Genomic DNA, 27,422 nt, shown 5'->3' on the forward strand with positions numbered 1-27,422 from the left:
TGAGGCTGTATATGTTTATTCATCGTCAGTAATTTTTGTACACAAGGCAAATATTAATAGCTGAAAGGCAACACTTTGAGGGTATGTACAGAGCAATGTACAAGCGAGTGTAAGAGGTGTGAAACTATTCAATTTAACCGTCTTATAAAAAAAGGAAGTGATGCTTTTCTCTTCTAAGACCTCCCTTAGAAATAACTTATTGCCAATCCGAACCTAAAGCAAGGAGAAAACCAACAACGAAAAAACCCAATTTACAATAAAAAGTAGTCCCTGGAAAGTTTATCAAAAGTTAAAACATATAAAATTGTAAGCAACAAACATTTATACAAAGCTAATACAAATCTGGGGTTTGTTAAAGATCTATGAGGTTGTTACAAAAGGAGTTTTTACAGAAAGGCTTCACGTCAGGTAAGCTCTCACTGCTACTGGAAGCGCAGGAAAGCGCATTTAAATAGTCTGCAATTCAACTTCTGTTCAAGTACAAGGCGAAGAAATTGCAAAATGGCACTGGATTGCAATGCTGTGTAACTCAAAACCGAACTATGTTACTGGTACCATCAAACAGACCTGTAAAGTTAACTGGGGAACCATTGGGTGTGGCATGAAACATCTGATCCATCTGAAACAGGAACTGTTGGAAATGAACCTTCTGCAACCGTCCTGAAAGAGGAATACCCAGAGGAGTCGATGGCCAAGGGACACGCTGAACATCCTTGGTTCCAAGGCATTCAGCAGGGAGGCGCTCCCCAGTGTGGAGCAGACACAGTAGGACCAACCTATCTGGGACTGGTCATGAGTATGATGATGAACCAAGTGTCATGAAGCTTGAAGCACCCACCCCACCTGAGCAGTCCGCTCCAATCCCTCTGATGGGCAGGATGTGAAGCTACTTACTAGACAAATGAGTCCCATATACAGCCTTTGAGATCGATGAACCCGCCTGACTTGGTTAAGAGCAGATATTCGAGAAGAAAGCTTTAGTTTTACACAACCTGATGGCTTAAGCTCCCACATAAAATATATTAAAAAAGTAAAACCTTTAAAGCCCTGATGAACAGCCACAGTTTTCAGGTATTAAATCGAACACACTGCAGCAGGGAACAGTCGCTAAAACACCAATTTAACCTTCAAGTACAGGAAAGCTGTACAAGACAGTGGTATATCTCCATATGGTCAGTGATCACTCCAAAGAGAACTAAGGGAATCTGGGGAAACCTGATTTTCCACCTGCTTTCCCACCTTCACTAGAAGTATGTTCTGACCTTGTACCACAGACTGATTTGCATGAGCAGGCTCCACTCTTTACTAGCCAACTGAGATTCATTTCTTTGCTTCAGGATAAAACTGATTCAAAACATCAGTCCTTCAGCTTTTGTACCAAAATGATGTTCTACTATAAAGACATAATATTTAGAAACCATTGTGAAAAGAAAGACAAATAATGGTACATGCTGTGCCCTTTCTCAGGTAGCTAATGAAGAGTAAGGCTGAAGATGGAAAAGCCAAACACTGATTCAGTTTAGCCAGCATGAACAGAGGAACCACATAAAGAGATACAGCAAGGTCCATTCCCTCATCCCCTCTACACAAGTGGTAGTGGGAAACACAAGTGATTTGACTCGATTTCATGAAAATAACTCATTTCTGCCTGAGATTCATATAGTGCTTATCTACCAGGGCCTGCTTTGCCAGAATGGCCCAACACTGCAGGGGCCACATTGCTATGTTACCAGCCCCGGTGTTCACAGGGCAAGCGATCTAAAAAGCATTAAAACCATTCTATTTGGTGTTGGTTGAGGGGAGAAGCCTGCTGAGTGTCTTCCCCTCTTTAGCCGAGTACCCAGTGCCTTGGTGATACTGATACACCCTTTGACTGACATCAGTTTTGAAGATCTTTAGTAAATTAGCAGGTCCTTTGACACAAAATTCATCAATGTTTTACATAAGCAATTTTGTTTAGACAAATTCCAGGTTGTTTTCCTATCATCTGCTATCCAATCTTTAGTCATTTCTGCAGCATCTGGTCTGCCATCCTGCAACACACATACTAGAGACCTCTCCAAATTAATTACTGTAATTAGAGCAGAGAGAAGTCTCTTGTCATAAAGACACTTGTTCAGACAACTGTCAGCAAAGGGAAAAAACAAACCTACTCCTCTTGTTGACTAACAAGGGCATGGACTTGATCAGCTTCTGCTTTCCAACACTGGACTATGAGGCTATGCAGAGGTTTGGTGTCTGCTCATGCAACATTTATAGCTCAACAGATCACCCTTCTCCAAAGAGGGAAATGGAGAACTTCTGGACTCCCATTACACGCTTCTTGTCTAATCTTTTAAATAGTCTCAGCAGCCTTTTTTGACATCTCAAGTTCATCCTCTTGAATTGCTCACATATGACCAGAATACATCACACCAGAAGTAACCATCATATCCATGTCCAGTTAAGAGGCAAAACCTTAAATATCCCCACCTAAAGATGCTATTAATCCTCCTGACATCAGTGCTGCACCCAGATGTTACACTTCCGTTCAGATAATGGCACTGTGACTTCTCCCAAGCTCTTTTCAGAATTCCTTCCTCCCAAAATAGTGCCTTATGGCAGGAATCGCAGACTAATCTATGACTACTCATTGGATGATATAAAAAATAGAGGTCTTTCAAAGCACCTAACTAAATAAAAATACATTATTCCCCTTCTATTGACAGAGGAACGAGGTACAGAGATGTTAATACAACTTACAATCACAGTAAGTAAAGGCTAAGTTCAGAAAACAGGCGGCTTTCCTACATCCTAGCAGGGACACTGCTCCAAGCAGTGAGAACATGATGTCGCACTACTTGCTACATGTCCTATGTTAACAAAAACTCATTAAAGTATTGGCCAGCATCATGATCCACAGGAATTGGTCTGTTCCATGGAGAAAGCGGCCAGCTGAACTGCCTACATGACACTACAGCCTGGGGGAAACCTGCTCCTTAAACACTTTAAGCTGACAAAAGCTTACTCTCCTTTTGCAGGATGTATGCTGGGTGATGTATGAGGATTTCTGGGCAAAAGAAGTATTTTGTATTATTCTTTTAAATCACATGGCAATGGTAACATCCTCCCCCTCAACCCCCCCCACAAAACACAACAAACCCAACCCTGCACTGGAACTTTTGGTAAGATACTCTTAGTCACAAGCAGCACTCTGGAGTACGCTGTGCAACGTATTTGGCTCAAGTACACTTAGGATTGCTAGACCCAATTGGGATGTGTCAGAAAGAACCTCATCAGCTGAAGCACATTCTGCTGTGACACGTTCTTTCTGCACAAGGAAACATTCATCTTCATGGTGTCAGCTACACAAGGCCTCTGCTGGGAACACGGATGCTCACATAAGGCCACTGGAAATACCGTAGGACAGAATACAAGGAGGCACTTAGGTTTGCAAGTCCTTCTATCCATCACCACATGCCTACTGCTTAAGATGAGGCACTCTGTAAGTCATGGAGAAAGTAAAGATAAACCAGTGCTATATTAAAGCGCTTCAAGATCAGGGTAAGGTACCTACATGTAGTATCTGGTTAGTGAAGATAAATACAAGTTGAGCTTGCTACCCCCTCCCACATAACACTCTCAAGAGGACCGTATCACAGTGCTCTGTGCTTTGCCATGGCTCCAAGAGGTCAGTACAATGCAGTAGAGTGAAACCGTGTACTGTGCCATTCATTAACTCCTCGTCATTGCACTTCTGCCTGCAGTTGTACTTCCTGCCAGGAATGGCCAAAGCTCCCAACCTAAGTATATTTAAACCATCTCCTAGTCAAACCCCATGCAAAGACCAGTACGTTACACCCGGGAATCCGAGCTTCAAAGAGATGATTCCAGCAAGGGATTTATGGGATTCCTAACCAGCAATAGACCTGAGAAATCGTAAGTCAGCTATGGTATCACAGTCTTCATAACAGAGTTAGATGTGAAGAGTTTCTCCCCCCTTAAATTACTGCCACACTCTTAACAATTGCAACAATTTCGCTGAACTTTGGACTTGGAATTCTGAAGGTGGAATGATTTTTTTGCCTAGGATAACAATATACATGTTCATAAAAGGTCAGATTTATCACTTTACAGGTACTTAGACATAGGTCCGCTATAAAATTACAACTGGAGTCAACTTGAAGCTACACTGGAAGAGATTAAGCCTGAATTTCTGCAGAAATTGGCAATAATGTGTTCAGCAGCAGCTTTTAGCCACATATCGAGAAGTCTGACAGGATCTGGATTTCTCTACTCCTGCTGTAAACTTCCTAGTTAAAAAAAAAAAAACAAAAACACCAAAAACAACACACAAAAGTTACTCAAATAAAACTGTCTTTTTGCACATCACTGTAACATAAGCTGCTTGAGGTTGTCGTGAAGGATGGTATCCTTAACGTCACGGAAAACTAGCCGGATGTTTTCTGTGTTAATAGCAGTGGTGAAGTGGTGGTAGAGGGGCTTCTGCTGCTGGTCCCGGCGTTTGGTACGAAAACAATCCACCAGGAATTTCTGGACATCTGTTAAGCAGTGGGGATCCCCCTCAAACTCGGGGAAATAGTCTTTGATGCTCACTTTTTTTACTTTTTCCTCAAGCAAGTCCGTCTTGTTTAAGAAGAGGATGATGGAGACGTTGCTGAACACCCGGTTATTGACTATTGTCTCAAAAATGTTCAGGGACTCCGTCAGGCGGTTCGTTTGCCGATCCTCCATCAGCACTTGGTCAAACTCACTCGAGGAGACGAGGAAGAGTATGGACGTGACGCTGTCGAAGCACTCGAACCACCGCTTCCGTTCGGACCTTTGGCCACCTACATCAACCATTTTGAAAGGGACGTTTTTGATTTCAAAGTCGTACTCATGAATCCCTTTCGTAGGTTTCCGGGCCAGCAGGATGTCCTGCTGTGAGGGAAGGTAATCCTGAAAGAGACATCAAGGAGAGTTTGCTGATTAGGGTACAAGGTGCAGGTGTGGTGATCACAACTGAGTTGCCATTGAGAGAGAAGCTTGCAGAGGAATAGCACAAGGTTTTGAATAAACATACACATGAATGCATATTTATATGCTGACACTGAAGCGTTTTGGAAAGATCTAGCATCCAAAGCAGGAAACACACCCCATATTAATCAAACATGGACCCCAGAGAACTGAAGCTTTCCATTTGCCACATGACAGGGATCCATAAACAACCCGCACCATCAGTTCCTCATGCCAGTTTCCCTCATTCTGGATTACTTTTCTGCTTCAGTCATCCTCTTCCCACAAAGCTGGGAAAGACGCTGGCTGCCAACACTGCAATGCAGCAGTCGGGGTCTAAAGCAGGTTTCTCCAATCTGTAACCACGGGGAGTATCCCATTCTAAGCGTGGGTGCTCCATTCCTCCCATGTTCTCGTGCACACTGCATGACTGCTTCCAGAAAAAAGAACTACTACTCAACTAAGTCAGTTTTAAGGCAATTAGGGCAGAAATGCACAACCTAAGCAACTTTCTCTGCTCTTGCCATGGATCTTTCACATCATATCGGTCCAAAAAGTCACTTCTATCAGCTACGTGCCACATCTGGGAGCTCAAAACATAGCCCAAAACATACTGTGCAACTGGTAGAATAGGAGAAGAAACTGGCAGCTGAGGAGAGCAGCCTCTTGCCAGTAGGACAGCCTAGGAGCTCACCTTTTCCCCCAGAATTAAAGAGGCAGGAGAAGTAGGTTTTTCACTACTTGTTTCAGTGTTACGTGACTGGTCATTACCAACAGCTGCAGATGTTAACAGGAAGAGGAATTCTTATTAGTCAGCTTTCGACAGCCTGAAATTCAAGACTCTTATGGGGGATTTCTTCACTCTGAGTTACACTTTGGCACATGGTCCAAGGCTTTCTGCTGTCTAAAGAGCACATCTCTAACAGGCAGCTGGCTGACGCTGAAGTTTAAAGCTTTGTTGTTCACTTGTTATGGAAACTCTTCCTTACCCCTTTCCAGCATTTCTCACAACTTCAGAGAGTGTGACTTCAGTTCCACAAGTTTAGTCTCCTCTTAGTGAGTGATCTACAATCTTCCTTTGACAGTGCCAGACCTGGACTTTTTACAAGGATGTGTAAGACCTGGGTCCACAAAGCCTGATTCAACTAGTGAGCTGGGGCAGGGGAACAAGCACACGATTACACAGCTACTTAAATACTGGTATTCCAAGTGTAAGGCATTTGGGCAAGTTTGACCCACAGCCTTTAAGAAAGGAATGCTAAAACTTAGGGAGCATAATGTTCCAAAAATTCAGAGATCACTTTGCTTTCCGCTGTAAGCTCAAAAGTGAAACCAGCTACAGAGACTGTTGTTGTCTGAACTCCTGTGTTTCTTTACTGGAGCTGCCCATGACTAAGGCACTGATTTTTATCGTGGCAGGAATTACAGAGCAGCTCTGAAGCACAGGCTCCCACCCTGCACATTCTGCTGCTGTATTATTACACATCCACAGCCAGAACCACCTCAATCTGCAGGAGAGCTGAACTGCAAAAGTAGCATCATTGTCATTCCAAACCAAGCAATGGGCACCTGCAAATCAGTCAAGGGCCCCGATTAAAAGATGCAGCATTAAAGGGTAATGAGATTTTTCTCTTTGTTAAATTTATTTTTGGTCTTTTCTACCAAAACTTGTCAGAGAGGAAGAACAATCAGAGAACAGAACAATGACTGTATCAGATGTCACTGAGCACACGTGAAGGGATTTTAAGGTGACTGTTAACACTAGGGAAGAGGATGTTACAGGTTTCATCTTTCGGACAGGAACGCAGCATCTTCTGTTATTCAGGAAGTTAGTCTCAAGTTCTCAGAACAAAACCAGAGAGTTTTAGGAAGGCTCAGGAGTGACTGAGATTATTAAAGTAAATACATAAGATCAATTAATATGAAAGGCAAAGCCATCTATACCTTCACTACTGAAACAAGAGCATAAAGAGAACTCTTCTGGGATTTGGCCTGTAATGTTTATTCAGTAAAGCTTTCAAGAACAAGAAGCTTATCCCTAAAATTCCTGACAAATTCCCTCTCAAGTATTACTCCTCATTTAAAATTCCTTCCACACTTGCAACCACAAATAAAATCCTTTCAAGTGCTTTCAAGCTCTCCATGCACAGAAGACCTACCATGTTTTATACCAGATGCACTCTTATGCACCAGCCTGCAAGTGAGTGCACGAAAGCCAAGTGCTGGGTGTGCAGCCATCATCTGGCTACAGGAGACCAAACAACAACTCCTAAGAAAGCTCCAGCATTTTAGCTGTCTTTTGTAAGGATAATGATGTTTTCTTCCTCATGCCCAGATCCTTGGGATACCAGCAGCTTGACATTACAGCAATTCTGAATGAGCCCCTTTCTCACTGTAGATCCCATTCTCCCTATTGAAAGACTGCAGCATTAGGAGAGTATTTTCCTTGGATAGAATTGAGTATTATCCAAGTCCTTTCAGTGTTTTGCCACTGTCAGTCAGTACTTTTCCTGCAAGCATCCTAAAGGGCACATTCCTTTTCTACACTTTGCCCTATCTTTCATGTTGACTGTTGTCATCTTAAGGTCCATTCCATTCCATTCTTCACCCTCACCCTTTTCTGGTTTGTTTGGTTGTTTCTGGGGGGTTATTGGTTTTTTTGGTTTATTTTCTGTGCAGCTCTTCCCAAGGATCCACACTGATACTGACTCCGAACATGTGCTTTCTTCCTGAATTAGCTCCTTCCTCAAATGCACTACTCTTTTTTCCTCTAAAGGACTTCTTTTGGTTGTGAGGTAGTTCTCTTAACTACCACGTCACTGTTTCCATAGTTAGAATGTAAAGCACGAGCAAGATGCAGTCACAACATGGAAAGTGATCTGTCTCTGTATTTTGGATACATATAGTCTGCACTGGCAGATGAAACAACAACAAACATGCAGGAATCCAGCTGATCCCAGCCAGCTACTTGTATTTTGCTGATCTGATTAAATCTGAACATTAAAGTTCTTTTCCCTACTCACTGCTATCATCTGCTCCTTTGGGCAAGAGGCACATGAATTGCAAGTCTATCTGTTCATAAGCAATTCAGTTGTGTCAGATAACAGATAAGAACAGTAAAATACTTACATTAATATACAGTTTGGGGGAATAATCATTAGACAAATCTTGCATATAGGCAAGATTAAACCAGAAGAACCCATCAAATCTTTCACTCCATAACAAAACTGTCCCACATAGACCCAACATTTTCTATGACAGCAGATCTTGAAGGATCCCTCTGTATCTCAACATCATTTGGGCTAACTTTAAACTGGAAACGCTGTAATTCAGAGCTCAGCATTCCCACAGCAACACCAAACCTACAATAAGTGTGTGTGCATATAAAAATAGAAAAGAAAACACAGTGACTTCAAGTTTCAGGCTTGAACCAAGGAATGGACCAAAGGTTCTAAATAAAGAACTTTGAAAAGAAGATGCAAAAATATTTACCCAAATGTGCAGGGGCAGAAAAACCAAACCAAAAACCAAAACTCAAGGGGCACTGGGTTCAAAACCCAGGAGAAATCCACCATTATCAGGAAGTTGAGCAGTTCCCTAAGCGAGTGCAGCTCTCCTACCGCTGTGTAACTCAAGACCAAATCAAAACTGAAGGAGCAAGAGCTGGAGCTTTCAAGTGAGGTATCTGGGAAGCACATGGATACTGCAAGGTAATCACCAGTGCTCTAATCAGAAAAAATTACAGTTAAAAGCTTAACCTTAACTTTTTCCTCCATTAAAAACAGAATTAAGCCTGATGTAACAGGATTCAATTGAAGTGGTTGGGATTCCTTCAGCATTTGTTAGCCATCAGCTGGAAACGACCTTGGAGAAACTGCCTCCCCATGGAGTTCAAGCTGGCATCCCATTTTACAGGCAGTTTTTCCACATGCCATTTCTGCAATACACAACTAATGAGCATCAGACAACTTCATTATTCAAGCAGTAACCAAGAGTTCTACCCAAAAGGTTCAGCTCTTTCCCCCCAGAGAAAACAGATTTGGTTCTGTACCAAATGTGTTTATTTTGAAGCAGATGCTACAGGACAGTACCACTGAGCCATGTACCAATTTAACTGGGTGTTCCTAACTGGATACGTACAAACAAAAGCACTCATTTCTGGGTATCATTTAGTGTTGAAGTGTTAAATTAATAGCGTTTTGACTGGACAAGCATTTGTAACTTGGGTTTTGTTTAATTTCTACATAAGTTTTATTACCAGAAAGTCTCTTGGCCCTTGCATTGCCCTCTGGTTTTGACATGTTGGCGATGAACTGCTGAGATAATGGAACAGTCAAAGTTAAAGCTATTTGAGTAGACACTAATAACATTTCATCTGTTTAAACCCCAGAGATCACAAAGACTGCTTAAAACTCAAGACTGAAAGAAACCCAAAAGACTTACTTGTTCTCCAAGTTTATCCAAGTTGTCCAAGAAATACTTTACGGATTCCCCCTGAAAACAAAGCAAACAGTTAGTTAAATAAGCAGCACGCTTGATCCCAAGAGTTTACATTGTGAAGTCCAGTTCATTTACCAACATCCAGACAGTGTTTTAAGCTTTAATCACTACTATCTCTCAAGCAGCTCTCCTAAGAACACAACTAATGTTTTATTTCTAGGTCAGTTAATATTTAAGCTTAAAAGCATAGGTAGGCACATTAATAATAGCTAAGTTCTTTCCAGTTTAGAATTGCTAAGTAAATTCTACAGTGTTATCCACAGGAAGCATCAATGAAGCAACCACACCTTCATTAGGAAAAGCTGCCTTCAATTCTTCCAAACCCTTTGAAGAGTCTGCACATACAGGCATTCAGTGCAGGATTAATGACTGCATTTATAACTGCGTTGCCATACGATCCCATTCATGCAGGTACATCCCCTGAGCACTGCCAATGACCAGCAGAATAGGGATAAGAAACCACAACTCATGAAGCATTTTACTAAAGACCAAGCTGGACAAGACCTCCTTTCTCTGGGAATAATGGACAAAGCTCCACACTGCAACACTGCATGGTATCACATCTACTATACAGGTTATGTTCTGGATTTAAGCCATTCCTTTCCTTGCAAATAGTAACTGAAGTGTTTAATCCCTCCAGTAACACGGAACTGAAGATTCTCTACTGTAAGCCTAAACTACAGTCAACTCTCCAGAACTCCATCAGGGTGCTGGGATGAAGGAAAAACTCTTACAAGGATGCTGCTGAACCAGAGTTCACTTCCAACAGGTAACATACTGACTGAATTTATTGCAAAGGAAGGTAGCACCGTTATAGGATTCTCAGCATCAACACAACAGCAGAGCCACACTTCCTTTTGAAAGCTCTTGGTTACCAAGCTGTAACTTACTTACTTTATAGTAAATACAGAAAAGAAGCCATCTGTGTTTTGATTCTAGGTACAGAACAGCAAGAACACTGACAGAATTTTCTTGATGAGCAATTCAGGCAGCATCCAGGGCCGGGTGACTACATCTAAGCCAGACGTGTGAATCAGGACAAGAGTTACACCCCGATAATCACTTCCCTTCACTTGAAATAGAACTTATCTACGAAGAATATCAAACCTCAGCATTCAACTGTGTCACCTAAGCAGCAGTGAAGTAGGGTAAGGTAAATAACAGTCCAAAAAGGGTTCTGGCAGATACATAACACGAGGCACGTACCCTTTGCAGGTTTCCCAGGTCCTATAGTTACCTAACAGCAGCAGACACCTCACCTTCCAGTGTGCAATTTGAACATCAGCTTTTCATTAGGCAAGACTGGGACTCTGGTTGAAACATGCCTTGTGCTTGACACACCTGCAGGGAAAGCGTCCAGCACACTTCTACTACCTTATTTTACCTTCTGTTTAGTTTACCATTACTGATTCTCTCTGCGTGACAAGCTGCAGCACTAACATTAACCAATCATTTCAAAGCCAGCGGCATGGAACAGCAGCTCTTGCAGGGACAGCAGTATTCCACACATACATCTTTTTCAGCACTCCAAAATCCATTCTAGCCTCAGTCCTCTCTAGGGGAAGTGTATGAGAAGCAGCATTCCCATTCCACAGAAAACAGAAATACACAACCTTAATGCACAAATCCATGAAAGCTTCCCAAGCAGGGGGAACAGGACCAGAATTGAAGCCTTCCAAGTACTAAGACCACTGTCTGCAGCTGAATATTAAGACAAAATAAAGTTAGACTCAGGCTTAATTTCTTTTTTTAGGTCCTTAGTAGGAGCTGCTAACCCTCCCTCCCCTCAGGACTATGTAAAATCAGACAGATTTCAGACTCATTTAGTGGAGGTATTTATTCCACAATACCTGGGCCTCAGAGGCTGTAAGTATGGATGTGTGTGGCTACATATATTTTAATCTTAGACAACTCTTTTTTTATACTGCCTACAGCAATGCCTACTCCCTAAAGAAGCATTAACTCCACGCTACTGGAATGCATGAGTTACTACATCTCCTTTAAGTCCCAGGGCTTACTGCTACTGCAATGGATTGAGCAGTTGCAGGAGTAAACCACAGCCTGTAAAGGTCACAAAACACCCCCAGAAACAGCTTCCCAAATGAGGGGATTTCCTGAAAACATGAATGCAAAATACATGGCGCTGTAGCAACTGCAGTGCTCTAGAGCCATACATCAGCAGAAGAGTGAAGCACACCAAGGGGACTGCTTAGACTCCACGCTGTCAGGTATGGAAGTCAAGGGCAGGCAAGTATGAAGGTGGCCATTCTGAAGCTCATCAGGTTAAGCCTTAAAAGCAGTCAGTTATGAGCAGGATACAGTTAATAAAGCAGTGACATACCAGCTTCCCTCCTCCACATCTGCAGCTCACTCAGTTCTTCCCTTGTGAAAATCTGTCCAGACAACTAATATGACACACCAAGAAAGTGCTGTCACCATGACTCAACTCACTATTTAAGGATAAAAGTTGTTCAGCCATTGGATTTTATCAATTTGCATGGCATCAAGAACTTAAAACAGCGCTAAGTTCATCAGGAGTTCTTCCATCACATTCCAGACAGCCCTCCCCTGTCATACAGCTACAAGCCAGTGTCTTGACTCCGGTTATTTTCTATCTATCTGGCCTGGACATCTTCAAATCAGCAGGCTCAGCTCTGATAACTACAGCTACTCTTGAGCAGCCAGCCACCACGACTAACAGATGGTTATCAGAGTGCACTCCTGCAGAACTGAACAGTTCTGACCCATTTTAAACAAGCTTCAAAAAGGCAGCACGACAAAGCAACCAAGCAAGACTTCAATCCTTTTCCCAAGGGGTGACTCTGTGTGCTGTATGCAGCATTCAGAAACCCACTGAAAAACCCACCACACAACAACCAATGAAAGCCTTAATACCAGCAACTGTTAAAACTGAGTATGAAACTGATCTAGCCACAACACCAGCTCCAAAGACAGCTTCTGTGTTAGGCTACTTTTGTTTGATACTAGATCCAGAACTAGATCTCGCTCTGTAAATCAATGACTTGCTATATTTAAATGCTATGTTCAACAGACAGTTGTTGTCTTCTAAAATTTCCCTTGACACAAACTGTAAACCCTCTGGTTTACCCAACATGACTAGAAAACAGAAACTTGGGGTTTCCCCACTCTGCCCCACTAACTCCAGTGTGGCTCACCACGTCCATGTGGCTGCTGTAACAGTCAATCTGCTGCTGTCATGCCACAAAGGAGCCACAGCAAGGACAAAATCAATAGGAGATGGAGAAACTACAGGATGTGCCACCATCAAAAACCTCTGTAGTTCCCCATTCATTCCCACTGACTTCACACCCATGTTCTGTGAGCACATATGATGGAAACTGGAAGATTTAGTAAAAGAAATACAGCGATGTGAAGGTCTTAAATTAGTCACAAGCGAACCTTTGGTTTTTCAAATGCAGGTGAACCCTTTGAAGTCATTTTTACAGTTGAGCAGTTGTGAACTGCCAGCTCCTGAAGTGTGGTTGCAAGCTACCAATGCTCTGTTACACCACAGGAACAGTACCATCGACCCTTCCTTGTCCACTGGCTGCCTCCTTCTGCTCAGCTTAAAGCACAGTACCAAAGATGTGAACAGAAGTGACAAACACCAACTTGAGCACATCTCTCATGCATGTTGATACACTGCAATAGAGCAGACTTCTTGAACAGCCCCAGTACAACAGAATGAATGGCCTACACATTAGTTTCAAAGCTCTTCCAGTGTCAGGTCACTGAGCTTTTGCTCTTTTCATACAGTATTAATATGAATTCTATCAGAACATAAGATTTTAAGCAATCACTCTGCTTGCAGAAGATGCCCTTTTTTGTTCAGATGGAGTATTCAGAAACACATGTAAACCACAGGAAGCTGACTGTTAAATAACTTTATTCATAACTGACAAGTGTTCCATTTTCAGCAAGGTTTGATTCAGAACAGCCTGTGTGCCTGCTGCAGTCTTGTGATCCTTCCTGAGGAAAGCCAACTCATTTCATCCTCAGCACACAAGTTGTGTTTTCTTGTAAACCACTAAATCATATTCTTATCAAGGTACCTGATATTACAACAACAGCTTCCCATACAACACTGCATCCATCTCAACTAGTCTTGCTCATGCCTATACAATGAAGTATCTTGAGCTTTGTGTAACACTCCTTCTACAAAGATGGGATTACAGCACATGTTGGATGCCTACCTGCAAGACAAGTGTGTTGCAGCTGTGTTCTGAAGTAACCCTGATCAGTTATCTTTTATAAACACCACTTGGCAAAGATTACTGTCTGAAACATTGCTAGTTAGTGCCTAAAGCAGAGCAACCACTAAAATATTATGGGTGAGGAAAAGGAGGAAAAGAGACGATGACAAGAAATACACAACAGATGAACACATCTTTTAAACCCAGGAAGTGGCACCAATTTATTTGGTTTCCATGAAAACAATGTCAGCAATCTAAATATGATTTGTTGAAACCTCAGCATCGCCAAATGGCTTTTTTAGCTGTTCCAGGGCAACACAGCACATTCTTTCCAACAGCAATCACTTCAAAAAATAAAAAAGAGAGAAAAAGCATCAAGTACAGATTCAGTCATCACAAGGTTTAAAGATAGATATAAACAGTCTATCAAACCATCTATGTCTGGCTGCAAGTTCACACTGAATGGACAGGACCTAAATATCTGAAAGGATAAATCAGATATTTAAAGAAAACAGGAGATATAACTGAGTAACTCTAGATTAGAATTACAGGAACCACCAAACCTTTTCTCTTCCTGACCCTACCTGAGTTTCTGGTAAAACACAGATTTTTTTATTTTCTCTAATTAAAAAACCCACAAGCACACAAAAACAATGGCAAAAAAGCTTTTTCAAAAGCCTAGTTTAGAAGAGGAGGTAACTACAATGTTCTTAGGCTGCCAGGTACATGCCTAAACTGACACACAAACCAACCACCCATAACACGGGAAAAGCTGCTTGAAGGAAGAAAGATAATGGAGGAATAACCAAAGCCTTAAACTTCTGCATCTTACAGCACCCTAATAGTCCTTGTGGCACTCATTATATATAGTGTCTTTTGCCTGTTAGAAGCTTAATCCAAAGGCACAAAGTGCTTTAAAACAGTACTGCTGCCAATGGAAACATTAATAGACCAGCCTTGAAAGGGCTTAAGCACAGGTACTGTACATCCAGATCAGGTATTTCAGGATCTCTGAGCTTCTTTCTCTCCAGCTCAACCATCTCAAACATCATTTAGATTTGACCTGCCCATTTTCAAAGGTTGTTCAGCTGGAGAAGAGAAGGCTCCAGGGAGACGTCAGAGCAGCTCCCAATGCCTAAAGGGGCTACAAGAAACCTGGAGAGGAGCTTTAGAGAAGCGCCTGTAGGGATAGGACAAGGGGAAATGGCTTTAAACTGAAAGAAAGTAAATTTAGATTAGACATTAAGAAGTTATTCTTCCCTGTGAGGGTGCTGAGGCACTGGCACAGGTTGCCCAGAGAAGCTGTGGCTGCCCCACCCCTGGCAGCATTCAAGGCCAGGTTGGATGGGGCTTAGAGCAACCTGCTCTAGTGGAAGGTGTCCCTGCCCATGGCAAAGGTTGAACTGGATGTGCTTTAAGGTCCCTCCAACCCAAACCACTCTATGTTACTATGATACCCTGAGATTAATTGCTGCTTCTTTGTAAGACTGGACAGTTTCGGTTACAGGTTACACCTGCTTCCACAGGAGGACAAAATAATCCTGTTCTCCACCAATACGTGTCACAAACGCGTCACATCTCATCCCACCTCTGAGAGCACCAACTCATTTCCTCTTTTCAGCACTTCCTGTGTGCAGCTCCAGTTGTATTTGACTGTTTTCGCAGCAATAACAACAGCATCACGCAGTGTAGAAGTGAAACCTGTCTTGTGTTCGCTCACACACCCTGAATATCTGTCCTAAACCAAGGAAACATTGAAATCCTGACTCAAAGAAGTAGTCTTTTGTAAAGCTTCTTGGTAGCAGAGCAGAATCTGTACTGAGAACAGCTGGATCACGTTGGGTAGAAGGTGCTCAATAGCATGAAGCTACAAAAGCACCATGAAATGGAGGAGTAACACTAAGTTTATTTCATGACTGACATTTTTATCTTGCATAATGGCATTAACAAAGAAAGGTGAAGGGGTTTAAGAAGGGGTTTAACCCAATAATATCCCTTTAATCTATTATCCCCTATTTACCATGTAATCCAATTAATCCACGATTCCCCAATGTGGATAACAAATGGAGGAAGCCAGAGCACACCAACCTGAGCTCCTGCAGCACAACTGCCTGGCAGCATCCCCTGTGGCTGTCAGTGAATGAGGGGGAAAAGGCATAAAGCTCAAGCCAGTCTGGATCTCAATACTCCAAATCAGCTCCAGCATCTCCTGTTTCTCCTTGCACTGACTACAGGTTTGCCCTTCAAGGGCCTCAGTCACAGTTCAGACCCAATTTTCTCCAGTCAGTGGAGCATTCCATGGTTTCAGACATAACATGCTATCCCCCTTAACCAAATGAAGACATGATCAGGCACTAAGAACTTAATCCACATACTGGTGCGCCACAGAGCAAACTGCTCCAGCTTTGAATTACTTCCCTAAGAGGGAAGAAATCCAATGTCGTTTTTCTCAGCTAGGAATCCCTCCCCTCTCCTGAAGGATGCAACTGCCAGATTCTTAACAAAACCTACTTAAAGATACAAACATTCACTACAGCTTTGAGGCACGAAACGGTGTTCTGTTAAAGACTGCAGAACTACAATTTCTTCCATGCAAGACACCATTATCATACCTCTATTTCTGAAAGACTACTTGGAAACCAGGCTGTGCCATATTCTATAAACAGCTGAGAGTTTTAAGAAACCCTTTGAGTTGTATGAAGCAATATTCTATTTGTACAGCTCAAGAGTACACCCCAAAGAGACTCTTTCCAAGAACTGAAAGCCTGAGGAGTACCCAGCATTTTCCCTGGAGTGTCATTTTTCTTAGGATCACCAATGCTCCCACAAACAGGAAGAAAACTCAAATCTACTGCAGCCCTTTCTAGAGATCAGAGCCTGATTAAGCAATGTAGTAAATGGGACACAACCCATGAGGAACCAGAATGTCTAATGAAGATGTTTGTTGGCAAGAACCTGAACAGAAATTAACCCATGAAAGCAAATTAGGATACACTTTCCACAAGATCAGGTGAACTTTCTTCCTTCAAAGTTCTTTTTACTCTTTCCTTCAGGACATATCTACAACCCAAACTCCCCTTCCAGAACGGTGACTTTAGGAAAGACACTGACACTTAACAAAAGATTGTCAGATTTCATTGATGAACCAAACCTCCCAAGTCACAGCACACAGACAGATCTAGAAGCTGTATGAAAACATGCACTGACCCAGACGAAACAGCCACCTCCCAATTACTATTTACACTCTGGGAAGCATCTATCTAAACTTCAAATGTTTTACACACAAAACAGACTGGAACCAGACCGTAAACATTTGCTCTTCTTTCAGTGCACTGACCCACTGGCTCCATGACTTCATGTGTCTGCAACTCAAACTGCATTTAACCTAACACTGAAGCAGTAGCGAGCCTGCAAATCTGCCATCCATCATTTGGAGCTTCACTTGCTTCCAAGTTGTACGAGACCGACAAAGGCTCCTCAAAACATGACAAATATTTGGCATGTGGAAAGATATCAGCACTAAAAGTGGTCATATTGAACTTTAAGGTGCTTGAAAAGCCCACTACATAAACTGTAAACTAAATCACAACCTTTCAAAAGCAGAACCCTGAACTAGACACCAGGGCAGGCACTGAAGTATCCCTCGGACTCAGTTTTAAAGTACATTTGGTTCATATTTCAGCCTCATGAGAAACACAGTTGACCAAATGCTTTTAGTTCCTTTCTCTGCCTCAATTACAGAATCCATTTTGATTACATTCTGGTATTTCTGTTTGTAAACGATGACACACAAATACACAAGCTCTTGTTACCAGCTATCTGACAAGATTCAGTGGTAATTTACTAGGTCTTGTGAAAGATCTATAGGTATCCTTAAATGAATGCCAGCGTATTTAAAGGTCAGTAAAAGCCATGCCTAAAGCACTAGAACAGTGTAGAAGACAGTTAAAGGCCCCAATACCATCCACATGTAAAATTCCAGTAGATCACCCTACACCAAGGGGTCTTTTTTTACACACTATTCTGTGTAGACCTTTTGAATTACAGAAGGCGTCAGTGCACTGTTTCCTCTCCTGGAAATTCTGCATCCTCTTTACTTGGTCACCAGTGGGTGACCAAATACTATCATGTGCCCAGCAAGCTCATGGGTGATGACACACATCTGTATCTCTCACCTATAAAAAGAATTCAGGGGTCTTTTAAGTTCCTTAGTTAAGTCACAGAAAAGGAGCACAATATTCCCCTTATTTTAACTGAGGAGACTGTGGAGTGCAGGGAAAACATTTAAGGCGTGAATGACCATGACAGAGAAGTGTGCAACAAAATGCAGTGAATTAAGTGGTGTAAAAAGCAGCTCAGTGCTTATAATAGTCCAAAACTCTCCTACTACACAGTTGAAGTTGTCAGTTACTGCGATGATAAAGAATTCAGAGAGGGTTTTATAATCAAAATTCCTCAACTTTCCCAGCTGCATTACCTGCTGTTTCTTGTTAATGCAGACATGCAAGTGGTGAAGATACTGAAAACAATTTAGGACCTTCTTTAGCTTCTGGTGTAATCTTCAACATTTTCTTTATGCACCACTTAAATTTGACCCATCAAACTACTTTGGCTGTAGAGTATAAGGGCTATTCAGAGATTTTCATCTGGATTAAACACATTTATTGTTTGACAATTTAACTAATATTGTGTTCTATGACCTATTTATTTAACTTTAAGACATAAAGAAAGGCTTCATATTCCAGAACAAGATACCATTTGGTCTCAGCTAGACTCCATCAGCACCGTGATCCAGCTCACTGTTGCGCACAGGACAGGCTCTGCACCTTCTGAGCATCTCAACTGATTTGTGGTAAATTTAAGATACCTCCAAAAGACCAAGTGCCAGTAGCCAAAACGCTGTCACGGAGATTATCTTGCCTTCTGTGTGAAACGCTACTACTTCACTGCTTTTCTTACGTAGCAACGTCAGCTGCACTTACGTTTTCTGACATTTTCTTAAGCAACTTCCCCAGCTACCACAAGCTGAAGTTTCCTTCCACTTTGCTAGTTCTGCATGAGAGGTACAGCATGAACTCAGAACATATAAATAGCACACAGCATTAACTCATAAATACAGCCAGAAGAGTCATACAAATACAACCCAAGTGTTATACGTGCTCAGTGAAAGCAGACTTAACTGGCCTCTAAGGCTGAAGTCTAGTTAGAGTAAACTCAAATTAGGGAGCAGCAGCACAACACTGCCACTGGCATCACACCTTAATCCTAAAGGATCCCATATTTACATATGAAAAAGATGGCTCCATATTCTTTGCCTCAGGTGCACAATATATAGATGGCAGATCAGGGCTGCATTCATACCACATGTTTTGCCAGCACAGAGGTTTGCTGACAGCTATGAATACTACCACTTTGTAGTGTAGATTGGGCTTACATTAATAAGTCATTTCTAAATGGACAGAGAATGGCACAGCCCTTGCTATGTTTAAATCCTGTGAAGCAATGTAATGAGACAGCTCTACAGGTACTAACATGTACGACCTTGCAGGTTAGCAGCCAGCAAGGAAATGGGCTCTGAACGAATGTTTGTACCACGGTCTCATGTTACTCTGTAAGCAGCAGAAGCAGCAAAAGCTCATCTAACGTTTAAAAGAATGTACTGAGAAGAGGTTCACACATTCAAGACACGTGAAAGTCTCTTCCTCTGAAGGGTTCGGGCTGTTGGCATGCACAGTATATCCAGAAGGGCACAGTGTATTCTACCTTTATTTAAGCAAGGCCCAGGAATGCAAATTTTTGCAAGTAGGTCACCTTTTAGTCTTCTGCAACCAAATGTTTAGGGAACTAAGGCACGTGATTATCAACACGACAGAGCTTGTCAAGACGGAATACGTATAAGAACACATAGCTCTGCTCCCACACTGTATTGTGAAACTACAGTTTAAAAGTAGCAGAGACTGAAGCAGAAATCCTAATCCCAATTTGGGAAATGATACAGAAATGCCATTTAAATCACTGTAAAAGTTCACTTGTTCAGCTCAGCATTACAGTCAATTCAATTCCCACTACCAAAGCACCAGTACACACATGGAAGGGTTTCTGGCCACAAACTCGAGTAAGGAAACTCAAGCCTCCTCATTGTTGAACTCTTGTGTTAAGCCCATACAGAGCCTTAAGGCCAACTCAAAGTGAGCATTACCTTGTCACTGGGGCAGGAAAACCAGCAAACCCTTAAGAACTCAGAGTCTTTTCTGAAGGTTTAAATGACACATTTTTAAGTATAAAATTGTAAAGCACTTTTCTGTCCATAGAATCTTTGATAAATCTTTTTCAGATGAAGACCAAAAGTGGCTCTAACCTTTCCAAGGGTTTAAGGAGTCATGCTTACTGTACACGCACCATCTGTGATGTGATGTTTGGCGATCTATTGCCTGGGGAAAGAGGGCAAAATAGTTCGTATTTCAACACAAAGCTGCAGCTTTGTTCTCCCCACAGAATTCTGAACAATATTCTGTGTAATTATAACATTATACTTAAATTAACTCTGAATTATATGATTAAGTGCCCAAATAGCCAATGCACATGTTTTACATAAGCACAACCTCCACACTTCACCCAGAAACAGAACGAAGCAACACAACACCCAATCCCAGAACCAAGAGGTGATCTGGGGAAGGAGAAAGACATCACCACCCCTCATCTTCAGGGTGTGGAGAGGTTGCAGAGGATGAATACTGGGAGGAGTTATTGGCACAGTACAGATGGCACAAGGTAATGAAAAGCTTCTGAAATTCAGTGCCACAAATACACTGTAGATGCTTTTAATGAATGACAGATGCTGTTTTTCCGGGTTCTACACTTGTGACTTCAGAGAGATTCTGAAGTACTGACCACGAGACGGGCATCCACATTTGAGAAAGAGCTCGTATCTGGCAACCTGGTCTGGCCTCAAACACAACTGGCCTCATCATGAGCACTATAATCAAGCACATTTCAAGGATGTGCTGCCTACACACCTGAAAGAATCTTAAGTTTTGCTAATATTCTGCAGTGGCCATTTGGGGACTCATTTCCAGTAGAGCTAGTGTAATGTTCTCATGTGTACAACAGCCCCACCAATATGCAGACACAGAACCCAGAAAAGCCCCACCAGGACAAGATAAAAGTTCAAACTGAGCAACACTTCTAAAATGCTGCTCTGCAACAGGAAAATGCTGCAAGGAAGCTGCAGCAAAACTAGCAGCATAACTTTGAGCTGAACACGCCTTTTCCTGTCTTCTATAATCTGATCTAGCACTTGCAGACATATCACAGAAGTAAACATGATCCAGAGGTAAATGCACATCCTGCCATCCTTGCTGTACCATCCACGCCTGCAGTTCTGTGCAGATATGGACAGAACAGTGTCATCACTGCCTCTGAGCACTTCAGGTTTGTGGCATTAAGGACCAAACAACACAATAACACTCTGTAATTTGCAAGTAGGGCAACATGTAACTATCTGCAGATCAACAATTGCTGGCAGCAAGCATCCAAACCCATCGAAAAGTTTTCTTTTAACAAGAACAAACCTTTAACACATCCAAAGCTTATCGTGTATCTGAGCTACTCAGCTCTCATCCCACTTTTCCATTGTCAGAGAATGAGAAGACTCCTGGAGACTACTTCAGAACGCTCCTCTGTGCACGACTCTCGTAGCAAATGTGAGTTCACAGCACCTGCTGAAGCGAGAGGCAGTGCAGCAGTGTACAACCATACCACCCTCAGTGCTTTCCTCAGTGTTACCAGATAGGCAGCACCAGCACCAGCCACTCCTCAGCTGCCAGTATCTCTGAGCAAGTCCCAGTGAGAACAGCAAACCTTTCCAACCACAGAACTGAACAGCTCACGAGCATAAATACAAAGGCGAGGAAATATCTTGTTAAATCACTTTGCATGTTGTAGAATTAAGATGTGTTTTATCCAAGTAATTTCAGGAGATCTTAACTGGAAATCAACTGGCAAGGAGAAATCTGCAATGCTCATTAAATGTCAGAGACCTTCAGGCTGATTCAGACTAACTCTGTAACTAATCCACATCAGACATCGACCAGAGGCTGTAGCAGAAATAAGCTCAGTGCACGAAGGCAGAAAGCTTGAAGTCGATCAGAATATAAAGTTACAGGAACTGACTAAGCTACAGAGCCAAAAGAGTCTTTAGTTAACTGTGTCAGTGGAACTGTCACCTGAATTACTTCACTTTGTAATAAAATTTGAGGGATTATAATATGAACCACCTGAGAAGCACTGAAGTGGCACATATGCACTAAGCTGTAATTAGTTTCAAGGCACTCCATAAGTGACCTCATGAATTCTCATAAATACTGCTGTTAGTGGCCAGAAGGCCCCTATTTTTATACCAAGGAAAATAAATCATATTGACTATCCTCATGACCACTTACATTAACAAAATGAGGAAGGACGCTCCAGCAAACAAGGCATGGAAATGCTGATTTCTAATTCCATTAGAACATAACCAAGTTCTGCTTTTCCCCCTCTCATGCTGCTATAAAAAGACCACATTGTTTCTTCAGGGTCTTAACATCATCTCTGGCATTATAAGTGAAAGATGATGGAGAAGGGAAACAACACGAACAGCTCAATGATTTCTCACAAATGTGCACAGATGTTGCCAGTATCTCTTCATTACATTTGTTGTCCCAAGCAGTTGAACTGGAAGTAGAAAACAGTTTTATTCCCCATCTGCAATGCTAACAACTTTCAGCTCTGGATCCTTACTTCAAGAGTCAGCACTCAACCCAAGAGCATTGTCTGCATGTCTTCCAACTTCTCCTTGCCCTACCTCCTGACTTGGAGGTACACTCATCACTCCCTCCTTCACTATTTGTGTCTCCCTTCCACAGTACATCACATACCTAAACTCTGTGAACACTCTTTTTCAAAGCCTGCCAGCAGGTATGACAAAAATTCATACCACTTCCAGGAGTCTTCCACCTTTCTGCTGCCCACATGGGGCTCTGTCATAGCTTCAGCTGGAGTAAAACCCCAGCCTTCACGCCTGGCCAGCACTGCTCAAGCTGCTGCACTCAATACAGCGACATCATTCAGCTGCTTCCTTTTCTTCATGTTTATAACTTGGCATAAATATCTCAGGCTGAGATTTTTAAAGGATTTAGGGAATAACACAATGTAAGCATAAATAAAACAGTTACCTTACTTTCAAACTTAGTATTAGGATAGCCGTCAACTATTAAGAGCACTTAAAAAAATACTCTGGAGTTCTGCCTAAAACATAACAAGATCCATACACGATCCAGGACATTATGCAGATTTAGGGATTTCCAAAAGAAAGCAATAGGGTTTTTTCTGCCTGAAGCACAACATACTCTTCAAATCCTACTCAAAGTGAAACTCTACACAAGCTTCAGTTATGGAAAGAACCTTCTTCTCAGACTCAAGACGACGGAATGGCAATAAGGCCCCTTTGCTGCTTCCCCTGCAGCCACCAGCCATGCTTAGCAGAGACGAATTTATTTAACAGCTTTCAAACCATATCACTCCATCACAGCAACTGTGTCACTAAGTCACATTTGCACCAGAAACAGAGCAATGACGTTTTTATGATCACCTTGAAGGCAAAACACGAGGAACAACAGGTCTCCTTAGAAACACATTACATAGCTGAGCTCACAGGGCAGGTGACAAGCACCTGCCCATCCTTCAATCTCTACAAGATGTTCCATGATCAGAGCAATACATATTTACACAACCTGTTTTAGCCAGAGCACAATTACACAACCATTCATAATAGCTCAACAGGAGACATCACCAGCTATTGTTCAGATTCACACTAACACAAAGGTTATTTTTAAGACATAAAAAACACAAAGCCACTTAGATTCAAGAGACCTACAAGAACAGATTTGATCTATTTTAAGGTTCTCCACCTCCACCCCTACAAACCCCTGTGCCACTGGCTTTTACTACACAAGTCTGTGAATCAATAAACAGCAAATATAACTCAAATTCTTTGCTTCCTTTTGCAGCATTTGCCTGGAAATGGAGCAAAGGGACTTCAGCTGTCACAGGGAGTTAAAGCTCCAGCTCAAAATTGAGACATGTTTCTCCTTCCTTTCCATCACCACTATAGAGCTGCATACTCCATCTCAACTCCACTATTAACCTGTATACTCCATCTTCAGCTGAGAACTTGAATATAACAAAAAATTCATTACATGAGCATGAACACAGACATTCAAAATTAAACAGGAAGTATACAGAGGGAATGTTTGCTAGATTGCTCAAACTGGAATAGAGAAGGGAGTGGTTTTTAAATTCTTCTCATTAACCCATGCATATCTTTTCTTAAAAATCACATTACTGTTAAGGCTTCCTTTACTGCAAACCATGTTTTGTGTTGTTTTTTAAGTCGATGCACTAGTTCACAAAGGAAACAATCGTATGGTAAAAACACTACAGACATACAAGTTCTGTTACAGAACATAAAAGCCCTCCAGACCTCTGCTTTCTCACATATGAAATGAGGACAATTATGTCAGAAGCTCTTTATTCTTGTTTTGTAAAAAAAGGGGAGGGAAGGAGCGAAATACATCTGTTTGCAATACCACAGCATACCAGTGTACTATTCCAAAAGGCTTAAGATCCATGAGGAGGCCGCTTGAGCTGTGTTGTATGCACTCACACAAGAATCGTACACACTCAATTCCAAATACAAACACAGAACTTACCAGCTGGAACTCCCTGCGCCGGTCGTACGCGTGCTGGATGCCACTGTCAGCCCATAGGGCTCGGATGGCTGGCAGGTACTGCAGGAACACTGCTGTCTCCACCATGCCCTGCACCACTGAAACCGAGCGGGTGTCAAACGCCATCATCGTATCTCCATTACTCTGGTTCGCAGGATCACCCCAGGGGATATGAAGTTTCTCTCTGGCATCCACGAGGACTCTCACACCTTTAATAGGATGAAAGAGCGTTGCAATTAGTTTCTCAGCATCTACTGTTTCAGTAGCCTACAAACCTGCAGAGATTCAGACAATGCCCTTACTCTGTACAGTCAAAGCTCAGTGGGACTCTCCACCCAGGAGGAAATCACAAAGTTTCTGAACAACCGACTCCAAGCACTATGCTTTCAGGTCATTTCGAATCTCAGATACTTACTATCTGAAAAACATGGCCATGGCCAACAGTATAATATCCACAGCACAAGTTTAACTCTTGATAAAGTGCTGGTTTTAATTACTAAGCCCCCAATCTGTGCTACCAAACAAACACTTTTGTCTGGCATGAAACAACTCAAATGAAGTATATTTAAAAGCTTATTTCAGAGTATGTCAAACCATCTGACTGTGTATTTTAAGGTTCCCTAATCTCTGTATTCTTATGAGTGTGGTATCTAGTTAACCTCTAGACAGTTATCACTGCTTTAACATTTGCAGAGATATGAACACAATATTTACCAAATCATTGCACTCACTAGAAGTTTTTTTTTCCTGCTTACATGCACAAGGAGTTGTATCATTGAAAGACTTCCCTGCACTTTTTTGTTACTGTTTTGGTAAATATTCCCTACGAGAAACAAAGTATTTTAAACTTCTCTTATAAAGGACTTTAAAAAAGAAAGTATCATAAAGATTAAGCAACTGCAGAGGCATGGGGAGAGCGTAAGGAAATCAAGGTGCAGTAACAAGTGACTGTATAACAACACACTTGTTCAATACCAGTGTTGTTTCAAGCTTCATTCCCTTCCCATGACTTTTCCACCTGTCAAACGCAGTGACTGCAGGGAAGCAGCCTCCAAAAGAGAGCTGTAGTTCCTAAGTGTATATTCCCACAGAGTAGGAAGCACCTTATTTTGCTAATCTCTAACCTGGTCAACATAGGTTGCTCGTGATTCCTACTGCCTTGCTATTTATAGCTTCCCCAGCCTTGGTCTGTAACCAGCTTTGTAAACCAACTGTCTTTAAGAATCACTGGATCTCAGCCCCCTTCACAAGCAGGGCTGAGGTCTGACATTGCTTTGCTGTTTCAAGAAACTTAGCTGAGACTTTGCCCACCTATTACATAGTCCAAACTGATAAACTGATGAGCGATTTAGACGAGAATGTGGCCGATTCAATACAGATGACAGCAGTGAAATGAAGAGCCCGCTCCTAAACCACGCATGGAGGTTTCAGCGATGCATTTATGACCCTTGGTGCAGGTTTAACCTTGGTTTCCAACACTATGGCAGCTTTCTTCCACTGCAGCGAAACGCTCCCTCCTGGGGCGCAGGACACGTCCCATCCTCCGGCACTCTCAGGTGCATCTCGCCCCCATCCATTAGCGTTCATCACCGCGATCGCGTTACCAGGAAATGGCACCGCTCGGGACCTCACGGGCTCAAACCGCTGCTCCCGCCTGGGGGCCGCGCCCGGGCCGCCGCCTCTCCCCCCCACACCACGGCCGGGTGACACCCCGCGGAGGGCGGCTGCCCCCCGAACGGTGCCACCGGCAGCGCGGGGCCGCTCCTCCTCCATGAGGGAGAGGCCGAAACGAAAGCACCGACCGAGCGGGAGGAGGCAGCGACCCACCGGGCTCAGGGAGACGAGGCCGCCCCCCCTCAAACCCCGGCCGGGCCTGGAGCTTCCCGGGGCTGCCCCTTCGCCTCTCACCCACCTTTAATCACGTTGCTGTAGATGGTGGCTCGGAACTCCTCCCGGGCCGCCCGGTCCCAGTCCTGCCCATGGATGATCCTCATCTGCTTGAGGAAAGTAGACTTGCCGCTCTCCCCCGCTCCCAGCAGCAGGATCTTGACGAGGCGCTTCACGTACGTCTTCTCGCGGTTGAGGCACTTGTCGATCTCCTTGGACTTGCGCTGCTGCTCGGCCTCGCCGCTGGTGAGCAGGCAGCCGGGGAAGCAGCCCGACAGCACGGAGCGCGACGGCAGGAAGTCCGCCATCTTAGCGAGCACTGCCAGCGAGGGCAGCGCCCGCTCCGCCACCCCGCGCATGCGTGACAGCGCAGCGTTCCCGCCCTTGCGCAGGCCCCGCCCACTGAGCGGCGCCTCAGAGGAAATGGCGGGAGACGGGGGCGGTTGCGGCCGCTCCGGTCGCGGTCGGGGTCTCTTTAACGTCTGTAGGCAGTGCTTAATGTGCGGTCACTGAGGGGAAACTGACCCCGTTATGGTGGGTCCTGTGCTCTGTAGGGGTACTGACAGGCGAGAAGCCGCGGGGAAGGGCAGCCCTCGGTCATGGGGGGCAGGATGGAGCTTGCCAGCTAAGCAGTTTTCTGTTCTCGGTGCGAGCAGTTTGGTTGGGAACGCGTTGAGCCGCTCGGCACGGACTTCCTCTTTGCTGCTCTGAGCTGTGCAGGGCTCCAGGCTGGACAAACAGCGGGTCTGGGCCTTGCATGGGGGCTGTGTGCAGGGTGAGGAATGGTGCAGTTTCCTATCCATGACTAGGTTAAATGAAGCAAAGACAGTATTTTCAAGTGCTTAATAATAAAGACAGGTGTCTCTTAGCGCTGCCTGTGCTGCTTTCCAAGGAGGCTTCTATCCTTGGTCTCCTGCTGGTTTTGTCCTTTTCCCTTTCTCCTCCTTTCACTTTGCTTCATGGGCTCTGCTGCCTGGTGTCTTTGCTAACACCTCCCTTTGGTCTCTCCCTGCAGCTGCCCTGTGCAAGCATCATGTAGCAGTCTGCTGCCTGCTGG

General features: G+C 43.2%; 1 protein-coding gene across 1 annotated transcript; it reads right to left on the reverse strand.

The window, feature by feature from the left end:
- Positions 1-26,801, reverse strand: GNA13 (G protein subunit alpha 13). The gene is made up of 4 exons (XM_061377195.1): positions 26,391-26,801; positions 24,461-24,687; positions 9,442-9,492; positions 1-4,941 (listed from the first exon to the last, which is right to left on the reverse strand). Exons 1-4 carry the CDS (start codon positions 26,722-26,724, stop codon positions 4,369-4,371), a joined length of 1,185 nt encoding a protein of 394 aa, XP_061233179.1. The 5' UTR covers positions 26,725-26,801; the 3' UTR covers positions 1-4,368.
- Positions 26,802-27,422: the final 621 nt, after the last annotated feature.

This window comes from Neopsephotus bourkii, unplaced genomic scaffold (genome assembly GCF_033783945.1).
Source record: "Neopsephotus bourkii isolate Nb327-2 ecotype Australia unplaced genomic scaffold, CSIRO-AGI_Nbou_v1 NB_1749, whole genome shotgun sequence".
In the NCBI taxonomy this organism is placed as follows: Eukaryota; Metazoa; Chordata; class Aves; order Psittaciformes; family Psittacidae; genus Neopsephotus; species Neopsephotus bourkii.

Coding starts and splice junctions, on each gene's coding strand:
- GNA13 (XM_061377195.1), bottom strand. CDS start 26,724: ATGCGCGGGGTGGCGGAGCGGGCGCTGCCCTCGCTGGCAGTGCTCGCT. Junction 9,493..24,460: donor GGCGCAGGGAGTTCCAGCTG/GTAAGTTCTGTG, acceptor CTTTGTTTTCAG/GGGGAATCCGTAAAGTATTT. Junction 4,942..9,441: donor TGGATAAACTTGGAGAACAA/GTAAGTCTTTTG, acceptor TGTCTCTTTCAG/GATTACCTTCCCTCACAGCA.